The sequence below is a fragment of the Taeniopygia guttata genome, chromosome 2, assembly GCF_048771995.1.
Source record: "Taeniopygia guttata chromosome 2, bTaeGut7.mat, whole genome shotgun sequence".
NCBI lineage: Eukaryota > Metazoa > Chordata > Aves > Passeriformes > Estrildidae > Taeniopygia > Taeniopygia guttata.
In genome coordinates, this window is record NC_133026.1 from 118,182,842 (window position 1) to 118,208,371 (window position 25,530).

General features: G+C 37.3%; 1 protein-coding gene across 2 annotated transcripts in view; it reads left to right on the forward strand.

The window, feature by feature from the left end:
• PREX2 (phosphatidylinositol-3,4,5-trisphosphate dependent Rac exchange factor 2) overlaps positions 1 to 25,530 on the forward strand; it is a 168,907-nt gene that overhangs the window by 115,459 nt on the left and 27,918 nt on the right. For both annotated transcript variants that reach the window (XM_002198999.6, XM_072924731.1), the window contains exons 32-37: positions 1,160 to 1,377; positions 4,000 to 4,102; positions 5,649 to 5,792; positions 9,796 to 9,910; positions 22,928 to 22,994; positions 24,987 to 25,177. In XM_002198999.6, coding sequence (XP_002199035.4) covers positions 1,160 to 1,377; positions 4,000 to 4,102; positions 5,649 to 5,792; positions 9,796 to 9,910; positions 22,928 to 22,994; positions 24,987 to 25,177 — 838 coding nt within the window. The remainder of the gene's footprint in view (positions 1 to 1,159; positions 1,378 to 3,999; positions 4,103 to 5,648; positions 5,793 to 9,795; positions 9,911 to 22,927; positions 22,995 to 24,986; positions 25,178 to 25,530) is intronic.

The following is a 25,530-nucleotide window of genomic DNA, read 5'->3' on the forward strand; positions in this document are numbered from 1 at the left end:
CTGAAGAAGATCTCAGAAGAAAATAGACAGAATGAGGTTACTTTGAGAAATATTTGGAGCCCAAAAAGCACATTTTTAAATTTGGTAGTATCTTTGTGAGTACCGAATAATTTCTGCTGACTTATCCAGTCATCAGAATTCTTGTCAGCTTCACAGAAAAGTTGGAAAAAGACGAAAGCCTCTTAGGGGCAGAGCAATCTAGTAGCAAAGACAAATATTTTAGGCTTTGGAAAGACCTCTGTATCATCTGATCTGCTTCTCTTGCTCTGAGAAAGATTAAGTCTACCTTGTACCATTGTGATTGATGTTTGCCTAACAGCTTATAATGATAAAATTATTTCAAGACCTTCAGAAAAGAGGACAAGAAAGAAGCGCTGAATATTTATCATCACAGTTTTGTTCTTTATTGAGAATATGATTTCCTTTCTAATTCTTTTCACTTTTAGCTAATCTAATACCTATGCCATTCAGAATAAATTAGTAGGTTAGCTAGTCCCTAGTTTAAATCACCTGCTAATGTTCCATAGCTATCAACCTACAGACCTTTTCTGGACTTTCTTGGCACTATAAATCTCTGTTTTCTGACCATGTGATGCTGCTCTGAACTTATTTTATAGATTCACATTCATATAAATTTTATTTGGATAGATCATGTTCTGGTAGCAATACTGTGCTTTCCAGCAGACAGCCTTCATCTGCCCTCCCCAGCTGGTAGCTGTGGAGTAGGCCAGATGATGCAGTCATGTTAAGAGCTGCTGACTGTCCCTGCTTTCTGGTGGAAGGTAAATGTTTGTGGACCCAGCTTGCTCTCATATTGCAGCAAAGAGATCTGACTTGCCTCCGTTGTCTGTGACATTAAAAGTACATCAAATTTATGGCATGTACATTAAACTTGATACATTGTTTATAAAGAAATACTTTCAATTCCAGATTTTAAATACACTCATATGCAATTTTAGAATTATAACATAATATTTTAATGAGGAAAATGGAAAATTGGGTCATGCAGTACTACTAACTAGAGATAACATTAGGCTGTAAACTTGTAAATTGCTTGACATAAAAATGATGTGTTTTTTAGATAAGGAATTCCAGCCTAGTTTCTTTGCTGTTAACTAATCTCCTGCTTAAATTTGCTTTTGGCTTTTACAACTCACAGATAGTGAGATACAACTGAGACGAGACATGGTCTTCTGTCAGAGCCTGGTGGCCACAGTCTGTGCATTTTCAGAGCAACTGATGGTGGCCTTAAATCAGATGTTTGACAACAACAAAGAGTATGAAATGGAGACTCTGGAGGCCAGCAGGAGGTGGTTGGAGCAGATAGCCAGTGCAGGTCTTCTCCTTCATTTCCAGTCCCTGCTCTCTCCAAACCTGGTAAGACTCCTCACGTCTCCTGCTTGGTCAGAACCCCTTTTCATTCCCTGAACCAGGGACATGGTTAAATAGTCTCAGATATAAATCTGATTTTCTGTGTCCTTTTTGCTAATTTTGGTACTTAGCTGCTATTTGGGAAGGTTACAATTCTGATAATTACAGATTTGGGATCTGATACAGATAATTACAGCTTGGTTATGATATGGGAAATAAGTTTTCTACAAAGACAGTATTCTGTTTGCTTTGAGTTAGCAGATAGTGAGTTTACCCTTGTCTCCCCACTGCTGTTGTAGCTGTTCCCTGGGATTGAATGTAGTATTAGTGATAAGCAGAACTTCATTTTGCAATAAGCAACAATACAAGATAAGTAAAATACCTGGTTTAGATAATTTTATCACCCCTTGCCCTAAAAAAACTATAGGGGTATAGTAGTTGAAGGAGTAAACATGCTGGTCTGTTTGCTGCTGTCGTATAGAAAATCCCTGTAGCCTGTCAGTAATTGGAAAGCGACTGTTTCTTCACAAGGCTTGGCAAAGAGCCATGGCTTAAGAAACAATTAAAAATGGGACACGGCTTTGTAATCCCTTAATCCTCAGTTATCCAAAGTGCTTCTTTAGCTATTTAAGATGCTTCTCACAGTAGACTGGTTCCTGCTAACCAGAGGAACTGAAAATGTCTGACAGTCTTATCTACCTCTGGAGTTGCTCAGTAAAAATAAAACTCCAGTTTTGATTAAAAATGTTCTTAGATTATGTTCTTTCCTCTCCTTGTCTGTCTTGGCAGCAAATTGCTGACAAGTTGACATAAGAAACTTTAGAAGCAGAAGAAACCAATACAAATAAAGGTATTTCTAAATCACAGTCATAAAGTCTCAGTTTATGCTATTGTTGGAGAACCAGTGTGACCAGCTACCTCACAAGCAGCTGTGGTACATGGGTTTGCATGGGTGTGTGCAGCTTACAAATAGATCTAATCAGGGCCTCAGAGAAACAGGGGAGCTCTTTATCCACATGAGGAACACTGTCCGGGAAGCCTGGACTCATGTCTTGAGTCCTGGATGCTTTTTGACAATGTGTAGCACCAAGAGGTGGTGCAATACTTAAAGAGTTCAAGAGTAAATTCCATTGGTGCCTGTCTAATGTTTTTCCATGTGCTTTGTTGTTGTGTTATCACAAAGCAACTGCTGTCTTTACAGCTCTGAAAAATGATATTTTTTCTTTCAGGATTGCAGTGATTTCCTTTGTAGTGAAAATATGTGCTACTCAACTATTTTCACATAATCAGATATCTGCAGTACTCATTGTCCAATTGAAAATAAAGTTTGGTCTTTTCTGCCTAACAGTTCTTAACCAAGGGAATAGTATTTAAAGGCAGCTTTTTCAATACCTTCTCAGCACTATTTGGCTTACAAATGATCTATGTTATTTTAAACAAGGGTATTTGAAGGAAATTGCACTCATTATGGCCAGAGTTCAGTAAAGAATGAGCAGTTGTGCAAGACTTTCCCACGCTGCTCTGTGGTATTCAGACTATTCTGCTGACAAAATCACTCTGTCCATAGACTTCATAAATGAACCAAAAGACAAGATATTTCTTGCAGATTTGCTTTTTCATAGGTACAAGGGGGAATGCTATTTCACTATATAGATCAGGGAAAAGAATGGGGTTTTTTTCTTCTGTTCTATCATTCTGTAAACTATAACTTATTGTCAGTTTATGGACAGGTAGATATTTTTCTTTGCCATCCTACTGTATCAGTTCTTTGAGGGGGAAAAATGCATGATTCCAACTCCCTTTTGGCTCTTGCTAATCTAAAGAGCCAGGGGAGGGCTGTATAAGGAATAGAATTATTTTAGGTGATTATTGATTTAAGCTATAATTGGTCTGCGTAGTTAACTCAAGATAAACCTAATTGTAGACTAGTATTTTCTTTTTTAAAGGTTCAGTTAAGTGTCTTGAGAAATCCTGAATCTCTTTAACTATCTTTGTAGCTCAGGGGTACACAGAGTAAACTATAGGTGCAAATCAGAATATTGGCACATGTATGTATTTGATATGTAGGTGAAGTGCAAGTCACCCTGAGTTTTGTAGGTGAAGTGCAAGTCACCCTGAGCTGTAAATTCTCTGAGCTTCTGGTTCAAATATTGGTGCTTAGAGTGGACACAGTAAATTCTTATATGTTGTTCATAAATGAAATCCTAAAGTTATGGAAATGTTAGAAGAAAATTGCTTAAAAAGTTATAGTTTTCATATTTCCCTTCTATTGCTTTACAAGATAGACCTGGTGGCAAGACAAGGTGCTAAAATTTGGTGTCTTACAGAATAATGACAGAATGACTCGATTAAAAGACATAAATAATGGTAGCTATAAATTACCTGTTAATTTACTGTATGATGTGATAAAATTAATTTTAATAATCCTGGACTAGTAATACAAGGGATAATGCTAACAGAAACAAAGATATTTACCTCATCTAGGAGTTAAATAGGTTATACACTGCAGCAGTGAAATGTTGTGCAACACTCTGTAGTTAATTTTATGTCCTGCTCTCTTATATTATTTTTGGTAGGGAAAACATCTGGCTGAGATGACCTTTCCAATTTTTATTTTGCCTTTTTTAGGCTGATGAACAAGCTATGCTAGAAGACACATTGGTTGCATTGTTTGATTTGGAAAAAGTTACTTTCTACTTCAGACAATCAGAGCCAGAACCACTAGTTGCAAGTGAGTAATTAATATCTGGGTTTTACTGGTTTTGAAACATGTATTGTTCCTAGAACAACTCCTCCCACAGGGAATCTTGTACAATTTAAAATTATGGACAATAAGTAGGTGTATAGCTCTCCTGATACTCCTAGATGTATTGAAATACAGCTATCATCAGTGACACTGCAGAATCATTATCTGGCTATGTCAGTAACCCTGGGGGAAAAATTGTTTGCTTAGCTGAATTTTGGGAGTATGAACATTGGGACTATGTGACTGCATCAGGAAAGTCCCTGGAAGACCCAGCTGTTGTTGAAGAAATGTGTAAAAATAGCTTGAAGGTCTTGGTAGGGAAACACAACTGATATGAGATAAAGAAGCATAAACCACATTTCATTTTCTTATGTGAAAAATAAATGTCTCTTTGAAGAGTTCCTTGAGAGGACAAGGCAGACACTATTAGGAGAATTTTAAATTGGGCAAGAAGAATTCTCTGAGACCTGCTGCTGCAGATGATCAGGGTCCAGAACCCTTCCTCACAGAACTTGCTCAACTCAGCAGGAAAGGACTGTCTTTGCAGTCTGCTGTTCACACACTTTGCTCATTTTCAGCCATTCCTTTATAAATGTATGTTTAGCCAGTAGATATTGTCCTGCAGTGAACTTCGTTTAGTGAGCAAAAAGGCCTCATTTTTTTCCTGTCTCGTAAGTCCCCTGGGAAGGGAGGAAAGCATGTCTGCTTCACATCAAGCCCTTCTGAAACAATTCCTTTGCTGGATTAAGACCACACTGGAGCGAACTTCTGCAATAACCAAAACCAGAAGACACAAAACTACTCCACAAAGCTGCCTCTGCTTGGGAGAATTCAGTAGCACAGGGCTGATAGTCAGGTAGGATTTAGCCCATGTAAGACCATGGTTATTTTGGTTTGATTCAAGTACGGCTGCTGCTCAGAGTGTTTTCTAAAGAAGCCCTGTTAAATCCAGGAACAACATGGAAGTGCAGTTCCAGGAGGGCCTCCTAATGTGGAGTTAATGTTGTACCTATGTGATGAACTGTTCATCTTGCAGGATCTTTCAACTGAGCCATCTGTACTAATAAACAGGGATGCCACGTGTTCAAGGATTGTAATGAATTCTGTATTTTCTTTTGGTTTAAATGCTGCCACCACAGTCACTCTATGTTTACAGCAGCCCAAGAATTGGCAAAATCTTTTTTTTTAAATTATGATTCTGCATAATCAATAAGAGAAAATAAGTATTTTCTTATTACCATTAGTAGTGAAAATGTTCTTTTGGACTCCTTAGCATTTAGGTACAATGTGATTTATGCTCACAGTAAAAAAAAAACTCTATGTAATAATAATAATACTGATGCAATTCACTATGTTTATTACTGTTTTCAACTTGGAGACTTACCTGTGGAAACAATATATAATGAAAAATACTGAATGTTGTGTCTGTAGTGATTTTTTCATGTAACTGCATGAATTTTGTGTGCAGCAGTTTCTGGAAAAGAATGTGTCATTGTTTACAATCAAATTGTAACATTGACTGTATTTTTAGATGTACCAATCACATACCAAGCAGAAGGAAGCAGGCAAACACTGAAGGTTTACTTCTACCTTGATGGTTACCATTTTGAACAGCTTCCGCAAAGGCTGAAGAATGGAGGAGGATTTAAAATCCACCCAGTACTTTTTTCACAAGGTAACTTGACGTTAAATTAACCCTGCCCTGCTTTTTTCACATAATAGCTAACTCTCTTTAAACTGCCACTTATTTACTCTGATTTGAATCCTCTGTAGTCATAAGGGTACAATGCTTATATTTAGATGTTGTTTAATGTGGGCGTTTATTGAGGACTTGAAATTAAAATATAAATTGAAGAGATTCTGATGTCTGTAATTAAAATAGAGGCATGGTTATAAATGTCTAAGTATGCCAGTTAACATGATTTCAACCATAAAGTGTGAATCTTCATTTATCAATATTGTTTTGTTCTTTTTAGCCGTTAATGGACAATAGTCAGACCATGAAACTTGCACTTAGAAGTATTTTGCTTTTCAAATGCTATCGTAATCTTTTCCCATTACTTCATATTTGAGGACTAAATTGTTATCCCCCTGAGAATTCTGTCTCCTGAAAAAGTTATGAAGAGTTAAATAGCATTTTCAGGCTTATGTAGTTACTGCTGTGCAAACCTTACAAAGTGAGGAGTGGTGGCGCTGATGCTCAGACTGTTCATAAATTCCAGGCAGCCTGCATTAGCTGCAGTGTCATTACAGTCATCAGGAGCGTGAAGTTTGCTTCACTGAAATGGTAAATGTGAGCTGCTGATTGCCTTGAGCCGCCTTTGATTTCACAGGGAGCTGAAAATACTCCACACCTTGTGAAAGGCTTCCTGGGTCTGTGTGGAATAGGCAGAAGTCAGGCATACAAATGTTGTTTTAGAGGGGATCTTGGTCTCTGATAGACAATGAGGATGTAAAAGGAAATAGCACACAGAAACATAAATAAATAGATGAACTTAGTATAAAGTTAAAACAAACAATTAAAAAAATCCCTGGAGTTAGAATTTTAAACAAGCTAATTAAGACTTCAGTGGTTTTCTTTTGAATAGATTGATTTCAGTCATAGGGAGAAATAAGAACACTGAACAGGAGGCAAATTTCAGTGGAGCAGTCAAAAAAAAGCACTTGAGAGAGAACAGAAAATACATTGGTTCAGCCGAATTCCTGGAAATATTGGGTTTTTTTAGACTGGGGAGGGGATTCAATGTGCTGTGGGATTTATTTAGCAAAATTTTTTCCACTTCTGTTTCCAATAGCCCAAAAAATTTGATTCTTAGGATAAGCATATCTGTAGTCAGCTAAAGGAAAAGGATATGGTTCTATTCAAGTGTTTACATCTGCTTAATATTTTTCAGGAGAATGGAAAGTTTCTACTTTCTTTATCATATCAAATTTCTTTAATTTTCCATGATCATCGTCTAAAATAGTCCATTGGACTCCAAAGTCCTGGATAAGTTTTTAAATGCTAGTGTAAAAATCATTAATTTGAGATTTTTTTACCTCGTTAATGAGTGGATTTGGATTCTATTTTTCACTTCTTTCCTATGAGGTTTAGCTCACCTGCCATTAAACTAACTCAGTAGATTCCCATCTGTAACTGAAATTTATTAGCTACTAATGTAGAAATCTTATTTAAGTTTATTTGTGAAATGATATTTTGCTCCCCCAATCTAAAAATAGGTAAGTTGTTTCCTGCCTAAAATACAATGGTTGATGTTATTTTCAAATGGAACATTTAGAAAATCGTGTTTTTGGAATACTTTGTCAAAGGCACAGGTCAGTGCACATCAGACTGTTTATCTCTGTGTTTCTCTATTCTGAGTGTCATAGCTCCATGCCTAAAATTACAAATCAATATATTTACTATAACATTTTTTGAAGTTTTTTGTTGTTTACCCAGGCTGTATTATCTATCTCTCCATTTCTAAAAAACAGTTTTTGTTCAACCACATACTCAAGTGTGTACACATTGAGGGTCCTGGTTTGCAAGACTGTGGCTGGGGCTGTTGAGATATGGCTATTGGCATTTAGATTTCTCTATTTCCTACTTTAGGCTTAAGATCACAGCAGTAAATGTAAAGATACTATTTAAAATTTAAATTATGTTTATTTAAAATTGTTACATAGTGTCTTAATTATGTATAGTTTAAAATTTATTTTTAGTTCTTCATGCATTATTAGAATAATTCAGATTGGGAGGGACCTCAGGAGACTTCTATTCCAACCTCCCACTTGTAAGAGCAACATCTGTGGCATGAAACCAGGTGGCTTAGGTGTCTAAAAAGTAGGATCTTGCAAGCACTCAGGGACAGAAACTGTACACCTCTTGGGCAGCCTGTTACGCTGCTTGACTGCCCTAGTGGTGAAAATTCTTTTTATTTCTATTGAATTGAAACATCTCTTACTTCAATTTGTGTGGATTTTCAGCTTGTACCATTGTGAAGAGCCTGGCTCTTTCCGTGGCCCTGCACTTGGGTGCAATCCATTCACTGCTTGTCCCAGTTTGGCATCAGCTGCAAACTTGTCTTACCTCCTCCATGTCAGTGATAAAAGACACTGAATAAGAGATATCTGTGATGCTCTGCTTGTAGTGGGCCCCTGGGTAAACCATATCCCATTAGCTACTACCCATTGATCCCACCCATTCTTCCAAGTTGCTTTCTCGATCACCTATTCTGTGCCTTCAGACCATAATATCCTATCTTGGGTTAAAGAATACCATAGAAGACCTTTTTATAAGGAAAGCTTCCTTACAAAAGAACTTTCTAATATACAGAGTAGAAGAAAGTTGCACTATTCAGAGAGAGCAGGGCCAAAGCACACAGCACGGGGGTCCCTGCCTGCACCTGTGAGCGTGGCCCCACAGAGGCAGAGCTCTGTGCTCCTGCCAGTCCTCACAGATGACTGAGTTTCCCGCTTGGGTAATCTTAATTGAATGAAACCAACTCCCTGCCAGTAAAATAAGCAGCAGGGATTATCAATTCTGTTTGTGTTAACACACTGTTATAAATGGAGTTCAGTGGATATTTTTGTTTGAGCTTTCTGGTGTGACTTAGAACCAAAGAAGAATCAAGTCTGACTGTTGGGACTTAATATTTTTTGCACAGAAGTAGAATTACAAACTGTGAAAGCACAGAAGGGGAATGCAATGTGCATGTTCTTTCACAATGAATGAATTATTTATTAACTGGTCATATTAAGCAATACAAGCAGAATTAATATTCTCTGTGCAGCTGAAGCTGTAAGGCATGTTTCCATGAAAACTCTGCTTATGGCTTGCAATTTCTGATAGGGTGATGAGTTCTTAGAATGTGTTTGGATTATGAAAGTGGCAATGTTCCTAATTGTAAAGCCTTTAATACTTCTCCACAAAAAAAAATCATATTTCACTAAGAATTGGGGTTTATGTTATGATGTGGTTGACCTGTTAATGTGAAGATCTTAATACTTCCAGTCTCATTTTAATGAGAATCCTTTCATTGAAGTTTCTGATCAGTTCCTGAGTTCTTGTAGCAATATTCATCCTTGGTTTGGTGAAATGAATATAGCAAAGGTGGACACAGACAAGTATTTGACTTCACTTACCTTGAAAAGGAACTTCTAGGCCATTTTCAGGGATTCAGCAAAATTTGCTTTACAGATCTAGAAGAAAATATTCACATTATCAGTGGGTATAACTCAGGGAACCTCTAGGTTCCACATCTCTGAGGTGCTCCAAATCTCGCAAAATCGGGCTTCATGAGAAGTTATTAGGTCCCCCTCTGTGAAAGTTACATTGATCTTTTATTTCCTATACCCCAGCTCATTTTACTGTTTTCTCCCAGGATATATCAGATTTAAACCCCACATTTGCATTCGAAAGGCAGAAATACTTTAATTAGAGCAAAGGAACTCAAATTACTGCTCTCCTTTATATTTTCCACAGGGCAAGAGATTTAATTTTTCTTGTAAATGAAATTTTTAAGAGAGATCTGTATGAATTTGATGACATATGGAAACAACTCAGCAATTCACAGTAGGGTCACAGCCTCAGGGTTAAAAAGTAATTCACTTGTGTGTGAACAAAACTGCAAAGAAGGCAATTATTAAATATTTAATACTGATTTTTCTCTTTTCTACTCTCCCTTCTCTTTTCACAGCTTTGGAGAGCATGGAAGGATACTATTACAGAGACAGTGTCTCAGTGGAAGAATTTCAAGCTCAGATTAATGCTGCCTCACTAGAAAAAGTCAAGCAGTATAACCAGAAGCTACGGTGGGTAATAAACCAACATTCCTGGAATTAGCTTACAGAGTTCTGTTTTTCAATTCAGTTTCTGTGACACAGCTTTAAACTGAAATGTGCTGGATGGTGGTAAACCATAGGTTCATGATTAAGATCCAAGATTCATGATTCTGACTTTTTTGATTTCTGCACTGTTGAGTTACTTTTACAAAAATTGTTTTCTCCTGAAAGTTTTAGCTGTAATTGCCTCCAGGTTGTTGTAATCATTCATATAGAAAAGGAAAGGTCTACTTGATCACAAGTGGGGTATCAGAATTGCTACACATTGCTACACATTGATTTTATAGATCATATTTACCTAATTGCTACAGAATAGGGCTTGAAAAACAATGTTCTATTCCTGCTCTTTCTCCCCACACCCCACCATACTAATGGGAATACAGACATATTTGGATACCTGCATCAGCAATGGCTATGGATTACAGAGTGCATACTTGCCAGTATATGTAGAAATTATGCAGCTGTGTATTTTGGTACATATTTTATAAAGGAATTGCACATAAAGACAGAATTTCTATCACACAAAATAATCTGTTAGTTATGAAGAAAGTGAGGAAAATGGGTCTCACTGTGCAAAACACCTGTTTGAGTATTCTTACTTGCCATGCGAGTTGAATAGTGCAAAGAACTGTGGTAAACCCGCATCTATTCAAGTTCTATAATTCTTGAATTGGATGGAAATGTCATTTCACCAGGATGATCAGGCAGTTTATAAAAGCAGCAGAGAACAGGAGTTCCAAAAAAGCTCAAGGACAATGGAGAAGGGGTAAGAAGATAAATGAGGATCTCTTTGCAATTCCTTTACCTGTTGGCTCTCTCTGGGAGGTTTTCTTCACGGATCTTGCAAAATTATTTATCTTATTTGTTATTAAAGCAGTGGAATTTCAAGATTCTGTTTTGATCTAAGTACTGCTATAGCAAAAGCGATTTTAAAGCCAATTACATTCAGTAAGTGTGGTATATTTGATTTTTTTCTGTGTGACGTCTCTGCCTGCATTTGTATGTCAATGACAAATGTATTAATTTAGTCTGTTTTCCATCTTCTTGTATTCACACTTCCTGTTTGGGAAAAAAAAGTGCCTCCTGAGTATTTATGTCACAAAGTTTATTTTATAAATCAATTTTACAGAGAAATTTGATCATGCCAGTATTTGGCCTAGATGAAATCAGCTGGTGTTGGAAAGAGATTCTATCAGTTAGACAAGGCAAGACTTTTTGTGTTGTTTTTTTTTCTATGAATAGGACCAATTTAACCTCCCATGAAAATCCTTAAAATAAATTCTTCCTGACTCTATGCTCTAGTGTTCCTTGACCTTGCTTACCTCATGAGTTAGGTCCTCCATTCATACTGTGGCTATAATGAGGTACGTTCCTCTTTACAGTGTTGTGACTCACAGCTCTGATGAGTTGCTAAGCTTCAAGGCCTACTTTTATAAGAAATTACTATGAAAATCTTATCATTAACAAAAATTATGTTTTTTACTATTACCCATACCATGGGTATCTCTGCCCAGTCAGAAAAACAGGAAAAGAATTTATGTTTTTTTCAGCTCTCTAATGTCTGCTAGAACATTCAGTAATTGATTTGTTTGATTTCTGTTGAACTCTACCCATTTCTTAAGTGCAGTACAAACAGCTTCAGGAAATAACTGACAAAATGAGAAGACGAAAAACAGAGAAGCAGATGCTTCATTCTTGTTCTGCTATTTGCTAGCCTGTGTAGGTGTTTGGCCAGGAGAATCTAATGAAGTAACTACAGCAGCAAAAGATATTAACATTGGGGTAATTGCTCTAAAGAAGAACAAAAACATGAAATTAAATATTCCCTGGAAACATACTCAAGTGGAATAGTACTTCACGTGGAATAAATCCTCCATGCAGCACCTCTTAATCAGTAATAAAATAAGTCATCCAAGACACAACCCATAAGCTATTCTTTCTCCGTAGAAAAGGAATGTGCTGCTTGCTTGTTCAATGACCATCTGATGACCATTTTATAATCTCTCCATCACTACAGCATCCAAAGCAAGTGGGAGTAATGGCAATGGAAAAAGTAGTGGAAGAAGAACATGAGGACTAGTGGGAAAGAAAGCAATGTTTGGCAGTGACACTGCAGCCAAGGCATCCATTAATGAGAACTCAGGAAATAATTTCAACTTCTCTTATTCCTGATGCATTGAGTTAATAATGCTCCAGTAATATTGTGTATGGTCCCAGTTGCAAACAGAGATGTTGGCCTAGCTTGGTATGTACTCCAGCAGGAGAGTAAATTAAAAAATGAGTAGTATCTACCTACCTCTTAATTTCATGCAGTAAAGTATTACTAAAGTTTTAGTGCATAGAATATTTTTGTGTGATGGATCTCATTCCAATATGTGCTTTAAATGGATTAATATACAGATTATTTATTTGAATTAATCAAAAGATATATTAGGGAATTTTTAGTGGATTTCAGGAAGGATAGCCATTAAGTCAAGAGGCTGAACCTCTGCTTTTATTGCAGAGGTCATTCATAACTCTAGAACGCTATATCAGAACTGATGCAATAAATCCAGGTGCAAAATTGTCTTCCTTGACATTGATTTGAGCATCCTAAGAGCTTCTGTCTTTCGTGGTTCTTACTTTTTGCAAATATTACCTCAGCTGTGAAATATTCATTGATAAGATCCTAATTTTTATGAGAATGCATGAAAGAGAGTTGAAAATTGGTTATAGAATTTCATGCTTATGTGGAATGGAAGAAATGTCCCTCCATCTTCTGTAATGGAATTAACCCTAGCTGTTTGAATTTTATTAGTAAAATAAGGGAAGTTTTGTTGTAAGACAAGCTCAAGTTGAATTCTTCTACAATTCCTGAGGCAACATCCTCTATGCCAGCAATATGTAGGAAGTGCTTTATTGAAATAAAAATGTTATTTAAAGAAAATCAACAAAACAACCAATACCTAGTTTATAAGATTTCAATCTGCTGAGAAATTTTCAGCATCTAACCCACAATTATTCTTAATCATGCTGGATTTTTTTTTTCAAATTGCACTTATATTTATAGTTCACCAATTCCATTTCTGTGACACTGATAAGGAAAATAAATTTATGTTCAAATTCTGTTTGAGAGCTGAGCTGATGCTAGTAGTTGCCAGCAATGTAAATTAAACCTGATCAAGTTGTTTGCTAATCAGGAACATTCAGTACCTCCAAGTGAAAGTAATTAGGTCAGCAGAGATTTTCAAGATCTTTATTACTATGTGTTTGATAGCTCAGCAGTTGTCTTGTAATTTAGCAGTGGACTAAAAAGAACCTGTGTATCTAACCACTATGGGGGTCAATGTTAAGTAAGAGCTTTCTGTATTCTTTCTCCTCCCATTTGGTACTCCTTGACTTTCCTCCTCTGGTACTCCTTGACTTTCAAACAGGCTTTTTCCATCCTGAATCAATCCTTTTGCTGTTAAGATACCAGACATTATTTTGCTGCAACAGTGCAGGACACAATGGTGTTGAAATCCATACCTACTACAAATGCTGGTAGGAATAACAAAATCTCACAAATGCACTATATTTACTCAGACTGCTTGGTTGATTTAAATATTGTCTTGCAATTCTTGAGTCATGTAGTTGTAAAAACGTGAGGGTAAACTTAAAACAGTAATGCTTCAAAATTACAATTTAAGCATTATTTGTTTAAAATACATTCTGGCCTTGAATATGTTCTTCGTAACTGGTGAAGGTCTCTTTCCTGCTGTAAGGTTCAGTGTGCTAGCACTAACTGTATTGAATAGAAACAAATCTTATGGTCTGTGCTCTGATGGTCAGATTGGTTGTGATGCAAGCCTGTTGGAAGCTGGGACAGCCCTGGCAGACAGATTAGCTGCATGGCCATAGCTCAGCCAGTCTTTGGACTGAACAATGATTTCCAAGTAAAACATTTAGTTGATATGAGAACAGTATTTATCTTTAGAGAAATAGGGTTTGGGGTTAGCCTCCTGCAAAAAGTAAGCCATTTTTGAAAATGGACTTTCAGTGTCAGAATGAAATTTTCTGTAATGTTTGTCTAAGTTATCATAGGTTTGCACTTGATGGCCCAGGATGGGAATCTGAGTGTGCAGCAGGAAGCTTGCTCTTTCAGTTTTCCTACCTCTGTATTTGACATTTTATCAGATTAATCTTTTTTTTTTGCTGGTGGTGATGTTTTTTTTTATTTTTTTTTGTAGTGTGAATTCTCATTCTGGGTAAAAGGTGTCCCTCCTATGACATTCTATTAAAATGCAGTTTTCTACAGGTGCTTCTGGTTAGTTGCTTAATCAGGAAAGTCCAAGCACATTTATGCTTTAAGAGTATTCTTCCTGGATAAGTCTGTGCACATAAGGGATGTATCACAAAGGCAGAGAGGCTGTTCAGGGCACAGGTCTTTCAGCAGGGTGCAGGGCTGTGGCTATACCAAGCCTACTTCCAGCTTTTGTGTCTCTGCAATGTGCTTCACTTTCATTGCTGACTGCAAGAGCAAACTACAGTGGTCTATAGGTGCTGAAAACCGCAATATATGTGCTTGGATTCCAAAACTGTCTATGCAGATAATTTTTAGCTAATAAGAAATTAGAGAAATTAATGGCTTTTATATAGGTGAACAATTTTAATGCTTCTTAAGAAATGTATGCTCACATTTAGATATCTAAACCCCTTCAAAATTTGTTTTCTGATGTTATGCTGTCTGGGATTGGAATGTACAGAGGAAATGAGAAAAATAATAGATGAAGGTGAGGTCAGGAGAGTTCTGATTTTCCATTAATTTTCTCTTATCCTCAGCATGGCGCTTTCTTGTGACACCCCTGATTATGTGATGACCCAGTTCTTGACTCCAAAGATAGGATCATGCTGTGGGAAAGACAGCTGAGGGTAGCTGTACATCCCCACCAGTGGTGTGGGTGTTAATTACCACTGTGTAGTAATTAACTCTCCTGTGCATCAATAGAGAAAGAAAGTCTGGAAAAAAATGTTCCTTCCTTCCTGCCTACCATTCTGTGTGATTTGGAGCTATTCTTTGAAGTCAGCTGTGTCCAGGGTTATTGGCAGCTACTTCTGTAGTCTGTTGTACAGCCATAATAGAAGAAAAATTAAAGCAAGCAGTAAAGGGGAAAAAAATGTGGATTTTATTTGAGTTTTCTCGGGGTTTTTTTGGGGTTTTTGGGGTTTTTTTTGTTTGTTTGGGTTTTTTTGGGGTTTTTTTTGGGCTTTTCTTCCTATGTTGCTGCTTTCTTGGATATCATTTTGGGAGGTAAATGAAAGTCTGTTATGCTAAGGAAGCAATTATAATCAGTGAATCTAACGACAAATGATTTAGCTAACTACCCTCATTACATTGAACATCTGATTACACTGAATGTAATATTTGTCATTTTAAAGAGTTTCATTTACAATGTAACTTCAAACAATTTTTCTGTCTGAAACCTCCTGTATTTATTTTATGTCGTAAGTAATCCTCCACAGTGCAATGGCAGGGATGTTACAATTCAGGAGGTTTTCATGTTGTTAGGGTTTCTTGTTTCTTTTGATTTTCAGAAAGATAAGAAAAGGAAACCGTTTCTGCAAACAAGGAACAAAATCTGAGGACTGTAACATCTTCTTTATTTATGCACACACGTATGGATGCACAACAGCCTCTCAAGCTGCAGGCTTTTTGGCAGGGTGATGTTTTCTGTATCCTGTATAATTTAGTCAAGGCAGAAAATAGATATGATGGCACTCCTGGCTACAGGCTGAACTAAAATTCTCTAATAGTTGCTTTGCTATAACTGATTTACAATGACATAAAGGATGTATCCACTTAAAGGTAGTTAATTACTGTGAAAGAAAGAACTTGTCTCTGAAACAAAATGATGAAGCCTCAAGGCAATACCTGCATTATGAAAGAGGCTAGATCATATATCAATTCCTGTAGTAAATACATTAAAATGCACCTTAAGGCTGACAGTCTCCTTGCCCCAGTTTCCAGTGGAAAGCTTTTCCAAAGCAAATGCTCAAGTAGTCAAGAAGCTTATCTTGCTTGTCCTTGTGCTACTCTTGTCCTGTGGTGGGTCTTTCCTTCATGTCTGTTCAGGTCAGTGAGTGACATGTTTATGAGCAACTAACAATTTCTTTCATTGCCATCAAATTTAGAAGAGTGATGTGAGGGGACTTACGGGTTTCAGAGAGTGATTCTGTGACAATATTTTCTTTTTGTTACAGTGAGATATTTCTAAATCACATAGAAAAACTGCTTCCCGATATTCAATACTACCTCTTTGATACACAGCTTTTTGTTCAAACAGTAGCAGTAAAGCTGGACTGCAATACTACATAGACAATTTATAATGTATTTCCTATGACTATAAACATTGGAAATCTAATGACTCTTAGATTTTTAAGATGTGGTTCTAAATTGACTCTTAGATTTTTAAGATGTGGTTCCAAGTGTCTAGAAATTTGTGACGTAACTCTCTCTGAATCATTAATTGAAAATTAAATCTGAATGCAGAATCTTTAATTGAAAATTAAGCATTCACTCTGAAGGATATAACAAAGAAATAATAGCAAATTTGTCTCCTGATGAACTTAGTGAGAAGCACTTTAGATAGAACAGAAATTAAGATTCATTGCATCTAAGTGAATCAAGACCAGAGAGAATAGAGAGATCCTGGGAAAAGTAAATTAAATTTGTCTAGCTGGTCTAAAAGATTCTGCCAGATGGTTTGAATTTAGCTTTGAGATTTTTTTTTTCCTTTTTCCATGCTGTGCTCATTCTGTGAATGTAAATTAATTGTTTCTTTAGACTTTTGACAGAATAGGATCAGTATTTATTATCAATAGTTTTTTACTTTGTTTACAGAACATGGTAGTGTTCTGTAATTGAAAGTTATGAGTCGTGGTAGATTATATGTACTGACTCTTTGCTCACTGAGTTGGACATCACCTGCTTTCCTTATCTGCTTTCCTTCTCTCTGCAAGCACAGAGAATGTGTATCTGCAGGGATCAGAGGCAGAGCCTTATCTTTCACTCTTGGTCACTGATAGGAATCCAGCCCAAGCCTGGGGTAGTTGAAACCCTAACCACTTGATGAATATTTGGCATGTTGTCTCTTTAAACAGTGTATTCTACGTCTGGAATATTCAGAGCTAAAGAGGAGACATACATTGTCTGAAAGAGAAATGTGGAAGCAATTACTTAGCATTATTTGGTTCAGTGTGGATTTGGCTGTTTTAACAGTGATGGGAGAAGCAGGAGGGCACCTGTAACTGGTCTGTGGTTGAAGAACTTCCCTTTCTTATCAAAATAGGATGGTTTCAAGTGCTCTTGGATGTCAGGAGAGATGCTGGAGACTAAATTCTGAAAAAACAGGTGAAAAATGGGCAGTGTTGCGTAGAGCAAAGGGTACTTTTTTCCCATTTTTTTGTCATCCATGACTTTCTGTCTTTTCATTTCTATGCTCACATTTATATAATCCTCTGCTCTTGTGTTTAGAAAGGTTTAAGCGTAGGGCTGTGAAAGGCCTGCTTCGATAGCAGGACTATTACTTTGGAAGCATCCTCCTCTGTTTCTACCTCAGACACTTGTGCTCATTCTAGTGCCAGTTGCTTGACATACCTTACTCATAGGCTGAAGATAATTTAAATTGATGGGAGACCAGTAGTTTAGCCAGATGCTGCAGTATTGCAAGAAAATGAGGAGCATTATGAAGATTCCTGCCCTTAATTTAACAGTCTAGTTTCTTGGGAATTTGGTTTTCAAGAGTTGAGAGTTGGTATCCCTTCTATACTAGTCCACTAAAGCCAAGGAAGTCCTTAAGTTTCATTTCTTGAAATTTTCTTAATACCCCTGCCCACTTGTAAGTATTTAAATGCATTATCAAACTTGATTAATCTTACTCTTCTTTATGTTTTTTGCTTGCCTCACCATACAGTCACATCCCCTTCACCAAAGCCTGCACTATTTCCCACAGTAGAGGAAAATCCTGTTCCCATCCAGGACAGGGTTAATTTCTGCAGCACCCAGGAGGGACATGGCTAGGACCTGGAGATTGTTCTATGCCACCTTACATAATTTCCAAGAGCAGGGGAAAGGAGCCCCTTCCAAGGAGAAGAGATTCCTTCTGCTGGAGTAAATGTGGTGCTGGTCCTGAGCTGCAGGGAGCATGGGGTAGCATGGCTGTGGTCAAATTGTGGGCTCCACAGAGAGCACTTTTGTGTGGGAATCACATTCTCTTTTGTACACTTTTGTCATTAATATTGTTGCTCTTACTGTTTGTTTTCTTGCCCCACTGCTGTTTCTAGTAAATTGTCCTTATCTCAACCTGTAATCCTTATCTTTTGTGACTTCAATTCTCTTCTCCAGCCCTCTGCAGGGGAAGGGGAGTGAATAATGGTGCATGGCTTGGAGTGGTTTCAGAGGAAAGACTAAATTGGAGAATACCATTCCTAAACCATGACATCAGTAGGGACTGACAAAAGTTGGTTTGCCACTTTGTGATGGGAATCATGGAATTATTTAGGTTTGGAAAAGACCTGAGTCCAACTGTTAACCCAGCACTGCCAAGTCCACCACAAGACCATTATGTCCTTGAGTGCCATATCTACACATCTTTTGAATACCTTCAAGGATAGTGACTCAACCATGTCCCTGGGAAATCTGTCCCAGCGCTTGACAACCCTTCAGTGAAGAAATTTTTTCCTAATAACCAATCTAATCCTCCCCTGGCACAAACTGAGGCCATTTCCTCTTGTTCTATCACTTGCTGTGTGGGAGAAGAGGCCAACCCCCACCTCATTACAAGAAGAACAATAAGGTTTCCCCTGAGCCTCCTTTTCTTCAGGCTAAACAACCCCAGCTCCCTCAGTTGCTCCTTTTAAGACTTGTGCTCCAGGCTTTTCTCCATCTTCATTGACCTTCTCTGGACACAGTCCAGCAGCTCAAAGTCTTTCTCATAGTGAGGGCCACAAAATTGAGCACAGGATTGGAGGTGTGGCCTCACCAGTGCCAAGTACAGAGGTGTTAGGACCTTACCAAGGGGTAGGGATTACTGAGTTGCTTACTCATTAAATACAAGTTACACGTGAGTAGAGCCATATGGTACTAAAGTTTCCTGTTCTGCGCTTCAGTTTTCACAATAGTTGTGAAAGGTCAAAATATTACTGTATGCTCTTTGACAATTTAAAGTCATGGTGCCATTACAAAACTTTGCAGTTGTTAAAATGAAAACTTTCTGTAATGACTAAGGGTGCTGGTGATGCTGTACATAGGATTGTATTGCTGACAGATGCTAGGAGACATGATTTAAAATTGCTGAGTCTTAGCATGTTGAGAAGGTAATTATACTTGATAATTTATCTTTTATTGAGAGTTACCATTTATTGGAAAGAACACATGAAACAATTCGCTGTAACAGAAAATGGATACATTTACTACAGAAAAAAATTACTTTTTACATATATATTATATGTATATAAATGTATTTAAAAAGGTATATGTATAAATATATCTATGCACACATATATATTCATTAAGCATGTTATACACACTCTCACCTGTGTAGTTAAAAACTAGATGGCAGAACAGAGAATTGTTATTAAAGAAATACAAAAGTATGTGTGCACATAGATGCAAAAAGACAGAGATACTGTTTATCTGTGTCATAAATATGTGCTTTTTAATTCGAGCTGAAGAAAATAATTAGGGACTCCCACACTTCCCTACTCCACACCTCTGTTCTGGTGTGTCCTTTCTCAGATTGCTGATTGTGCTTTTCAAGATGGTCTTGAATGTCCTGTGACTGAGGGATAAAAACATCTAGTAGAATTGAGATCCATTTCCATGCTTCTGTTGAGGACAGTAGGAACTAATTTATATGTTTGCCACAGTGGTGTGGAAATAAAATGCTAAATTCTTCTATGCTATAACACCAAAGCAAAACCTTTCTAGAGCAGAACCATCAACTTGGTGGTGTTTAATGCCGTAACCCAGTTACCTTCCCCTCTCCAATTATTTCTTTACTATCCTTGTATTTTAAAAAATATATTAGCAATACCTAGGATGACCCTGTGGGCTTACTGGCACAAGAAATTGAGAATAAGACTAAACACTTGGATTTGTTGAATTATCTTTCTGTTCGAAGTTACTCAGGAATGTGTGTCTCTGCAGGTCTTGAACTTGCTTAGGCTTTTATTTGCAAAATTTCAATTTTCAGGACTTTACACATGTCTATGTCAGTTTTGGAGGATACCCTGTAAAATGCTTCACTAAATAAACATCAGTACTTCTGCATTTCCTTTGTACTCAAGTTCTGGGAAGACATCTTGGGAAAGCCTTTTATCTTGTGAGAGATTTTACTTTTTGAATCCTAGGATGTTTGTTACCTTATCCCAGTGTTAGTTTTTCCCAAGAGACTTGTCCCTATTATTTGACATTGCTGCGTAGGGGGTATCTTACAAAAATCAAACACAGAAATAATCCCAGTAGATTTATTGTATATTGGATTATCTACCTTTTCTTTTTTTTAAAGGAAGGCTTTTCTGCTGGATCTTAGAGAAATTGCAAAGCTTTAAAAGCTAAACTAACATCACATTTGGAGACAAAGAACTATGATTTCATTCTGGTTCATTTCAAATGGATTAGAAAATATTGTCCAAATTGGGCAAAATGCCAAGATTGCCATTAACTTTTCCCATAAAATGTGATTAAGGACCTTAACAAGCATTTAGTAATTAAGCGAAGTGCTTTGGAAATTTATATGCTGTCCGCAGGTTGTCATGTTCTGTAAAATACTGAAGACAGTTTTTATGAAAAGCAATAAAAATAAAGCACTTGAGAAACATCTGGGGGTGTTATCTGATGGGGAAGGAATAGTGTCACTTATAACAGGATATTTTTATATTTAAAATGAATGTTGTGTATAGTTAATTTTTTATTTGGGTTTTTTAGGTTATTATAATTGCCTGAATTAGTGGAGAAATTCCTGTAACCGTATATCCCATTCCAGTGTCACTGTTACTTCATTTTATACCCTGAGTTAATTATTTCCCATGTACTCCCTTAATTAGTGTACTGTTCCATATTTGGTTTCTGGTTTCATTTAATGCAGATGAATTTGCTGGAATAACAGTCCAAAGAGATGGGATTGCTGAACAGTCTCTGAATGAAGCAGATTTCCCTATTGTATGGCAGGAAAAAGCAGTATAGGCTTTCAGTCTGATAATGTTCAGTGGACAGCAGCGTGAGGCTTTGTTTTGTAGCTTTGCTAACAAAGAAAAAAGGTTGGTCTGCTGCTGCTGAGGTAGCTTTTATGTGCTGCGGCCACTCAAAGTGATTTATGAGTAATTTTCTCTACAAACCTCTTTTCTTTTCAATACTGTCCAGCTTCTTTGACACAGAGTGCATTGTGGATCATGCAACAGGCTTAATGGAGTAACAGAACTGGATTATCTGAATTAATTGAAACCTTAAATTTGGGAGAACTTGTTTTTCAAAACTACAAACAACAAATAAATAAAAGGTGGATGTATTTTTTTATCAACTCAGTTATTCCAGATTATTGAAGAGTAGCAGGTATTCAGACCTGCGGTCTGCACCCCTGCCCAGCAAGCATGCAACAATGTAACTTCTGTCCTAGATAAAATATTAAAATAAGAGGGGGAGAAATTTTCAACCTTGTGTAGTACGGTGCTGTAATCGGTGCTTTAATGAATCAGTGCTTTAATGACTGGGAGATCCAGCTGAACTTGTTTGAGAGCTAACATGCAAGAAGACAATTTTTTTCTTTTTTTTTTTTCTTTTTTTTTTTTTTTCCCATATTATAGAGCAACTGAAATTTGGCTGCCAAACTCTTCAGTTCCAGCCTGGGTTGTGGCTCACTTGTGACCTTGAGTCAGGTCTGTGCCTTGAGCACACACCGTGGAACTAGATCACAGTGGTACCTTGAGGTTGGCACTGGAGAATTTCTCTTTTTTGTCCTACGTGTTCCATCATTCAACTGGGTTTCTCTTGTTCTGTTTCATTTAAATGTTGCCCAGAGTTTCTGCATTAGTAGCTGTTGCCTGGTTCTCACTGTTAGGTAGGGAGGCCTACCAAATATTTCTATTTTCAGCTGCCACAGGAGCTTTTAGGAGCTTTCCAACCAGCAGAATGAGTTTTGTGATCAGAGAAACATGGAATGGTTTGGGTTAGACAACCTTTAAAAATCATCTGGTCCAACCTCACTGCTGTGGCAGTGACAGACATTTAAGTGTTGCTGCAGAGGCAATAAGACCTGTGATCTTATCACAAAGAGCGATTTTTACCTATTAGATGCTTAATGATCGCTCCTCTGTGATGAGCAATAAATGTGCTTATAAGTTGGAAAGTTAAAACAAAAATTCCTCTAGGGTTCCTGAATTGAAGAAGACATGTACAATGCATATTTGTCCCCTGTAGGGTTTCTGCTTTTTGGTTTCTTTCTATATTATGAACATATATATGTTTCCTCTGTCAGTACTGTGTTTCATGTTGGGGATTCTGCTTTTATGTTACTACACGTATATACAGCAACTATAAAAAAGCTTGTAGAATGTTAAGCTCAGGCTTAACTCCATGCCAGTTTTCCCAAAGTCACTCTTAAAATCCATACAGTTGACACAGACCTTTTTTTTTCATGGGTTGCTTTGTTGAAAATCACTTTCAGATCCCATTTTTTTTTTTCTGATGACTAGATGTTAGAATTTTGCACTGTATTGTCAAAGGGCAGAGGGGCAGTTTTTTTGTCTCCAGAACAAAAAAGTGTTCTTTATTTTATTACTTTATTAGTTTTTATTTAATTACTTTAAAAGAAGGAGTGATAGTGCATGTTGATTATTACTCCTTGGCCCTCTCTTACCATAAGGTAAAAAGCCCTCCAGCCTTAAGATGTCTAAGAATAGTCCCTTGTAGAAATTTTGTTCAGGACTTGAAACAATTAGTTTTTGCCTTACCCTATCTGTTTGTTCTTTCAGGGCGTTCTACCTGGATAAGTCAAACTTGCCTCCAAATTCAACATCTAAAGCAGCTTATATAGATAAGGTAAGTAAAGATGTTAAGTGCTTAATTAAACTCCGCATGGTACACATTGTGTTACTGAGACTTTATTCCATCAAAAATTGACTTGTTTAAAGCTGGGCGGGAGAGGGGCAGGGAAAGGAGGAGCTCTCTTGCAGCTTTTTGTCCCTCTTGTGTTTTTTGGGGTTGGTGGTGCCATGTGGTTCTGTATTAAAAGGTGTGGCAGGAGGGTATCTGTGTTTGAGAAGAGGAATCATTACCTTCCTTTTTCACTGTGCTTTCAGAGCAATGCTACTGTCCTAGGAGCATGTGGGGTAGGATGGGGGAGGACAGGTGCAGGCACAAATTCTTTGTACTGAAAGCTGGAAATGCTTTTCCAAATTAAATACTCCTTCAGCATCCTGCTCAGAAGACTTTCTTCTGAATCGGCTTATTTAGGCCTTCTTCAAATGCTTTCATCTGTCTTTAAACCTCTGTGTCTGAGAGATCCCAGGGGCTATAAAAATTCATTTAATACCTTCTTCTCTCGTTGAAGAGTTAATTCCTGTATTGTACCCCAGTAGGGGGAATAAAGAAATTCCTGGGGTCTTGCCTATTAAAGTGATTGAGCCACTATAGCTTGAGAAATAACAGTGCTCATCAACTGAGCCCTATGACAGACTAGAATTTTATGTCAATATCAGCCCTGGTTTTAAGAGACTGGTGGTTTCTGTTGGATCCATGCAGGGCTGCACACGGGGGAAGAAGGACATTTGCAATTCCTTCCCTGGGGACTCAGCAGCTTGCCTAGCAGTCACAGGTGCAGCAAGGAATGTTTAGCTGTGAGGGAAGTGCTTGTTTTCCTTAAACTTGTTCCCTGTCTATTTCAGCAAAAAGTTCAAGGGCAAGAGCCTTGGAAAAGCATCTCATAATCCACGTGTGACCAAGGGATGCTAGGTTAACCTAATGCATTTATTTTGAAACTGGAACAAGCCAAGTGCATGATCCAGTTTTAGCTGTGCCTTTCACTTCATTGTCCATAGCTCTGCATTAGTAGATGACACCAGCTAAAATCAATTTAGACAGATGCAAGTTAATCCAGTAGGACCTAAATGAAGTTAAATCTGTTTGCACCCAGGTTAAAATATGCTATTTTTTATAGCTGATTTTCTTGACATCTATGCTTTTCAATGAAGTAACTATCATAGGACTAAGTGAGGCTGCCTTTTCTCTAACTAGTTAAAACTGTCTTTAGGAAATTAATCTTTCTTTCAAAAGATTAATTCTTTGAGTAGCATGGGGATTTGTTGGAATCTTTATGTGTTTCTGGAATAAAGAGAAGTGGGAATTTGGAATTAGGTGGTCTGAAAATGTGTATTGTGAACATCTCATTTACACAAAGTACCATGAGATAATGCTTTTCATTGCTAGACCACTTTTGAAGGCTTCTCTTCTGACACAAGCTTTGAAACAAGCTTGAAAGCTGCCTTCTTTACTTCGTTCATTCTTAGTACAGTAATGCAGGGACTATTTTAAGTCTTACTACAAAGTTAACTGTTCTTGCTTTGTAGTAGGTTTTTGTCACATCTGTTAATTTTTATTTTTTGATGTTGTTATTAAGGCTGAAGAAGTAGACATTTGATAAATAAAGGACAGTGTTGTCATAAATGTAAGCTGATTTTCTCAGCAAGTCAAATAAAAAGTCTTGGTTTCTTTCTGTATCTGTGTACAGTTGTAGGTTGCTTCTTTGTCTTCCCTTCTTTTCCCAGTCCATTAATGGACACAGCTTTCATGGGACAATCAAGTCTATTGAACTGAAAAACACTTCCATAGGCAGGACTGGGAAGAACTGAAAAGCTTTAGAAAATTGTCATATGTCATGCATCAGAAGACTCCATGTATTGTATTTATGTCATGGAATTTGGCTTTCTCAGCCAGACCTGGTGTTCTACTTGCATCTCTGATGACCTACTCTGTTAGGGTATTTCATGTGCTCTCAAGAGCAAATACTGAAATATCTCTCTTCCTTCCTTGCAGCTGATGAGGCCTCTCAATTGCCTGGATGAGCTGTACCGGCTCATAGGGTCCTTCATTCGCTCCAAGCGCACGGCTGCCTGCGCGTACACCGCGTGCAGCGCTTCCGGCGTCGGATTGCTCTCGGTGTCGTCTGAGCTCTGCAGCAGGCTGGGAGCCTGTCACATCATCATGTGCAACAGCGGAGTCCACCGGTAGGAAAACTGCTTTTTTCCTCCTTTTTTTGCAGTCAGTCACTCCATCATTGCAGGTTGGAGACCGCTGCTCTTTTTAGAGATGGATCTTGCATGAAATGTCTAATATCTTACATAAAATAGCAAGTGCACTTGAAATGATTTGTGGAAATTCTAGAACTATGTTTGCAGTGATCGACAGAAATGGACAGTACAATTTTTTTATGTTTGTGCCATTGTAATGAGATTGTTCTTCATTCAAATCAGTAATTTTAATTGCTAAAGTAGAAAGAGGAATGTTACCTAGATGAATAATACGTATGATATTGAACTCTTAATACAGGCAAAAAATGCTGAAATTTTTATTTACTTTG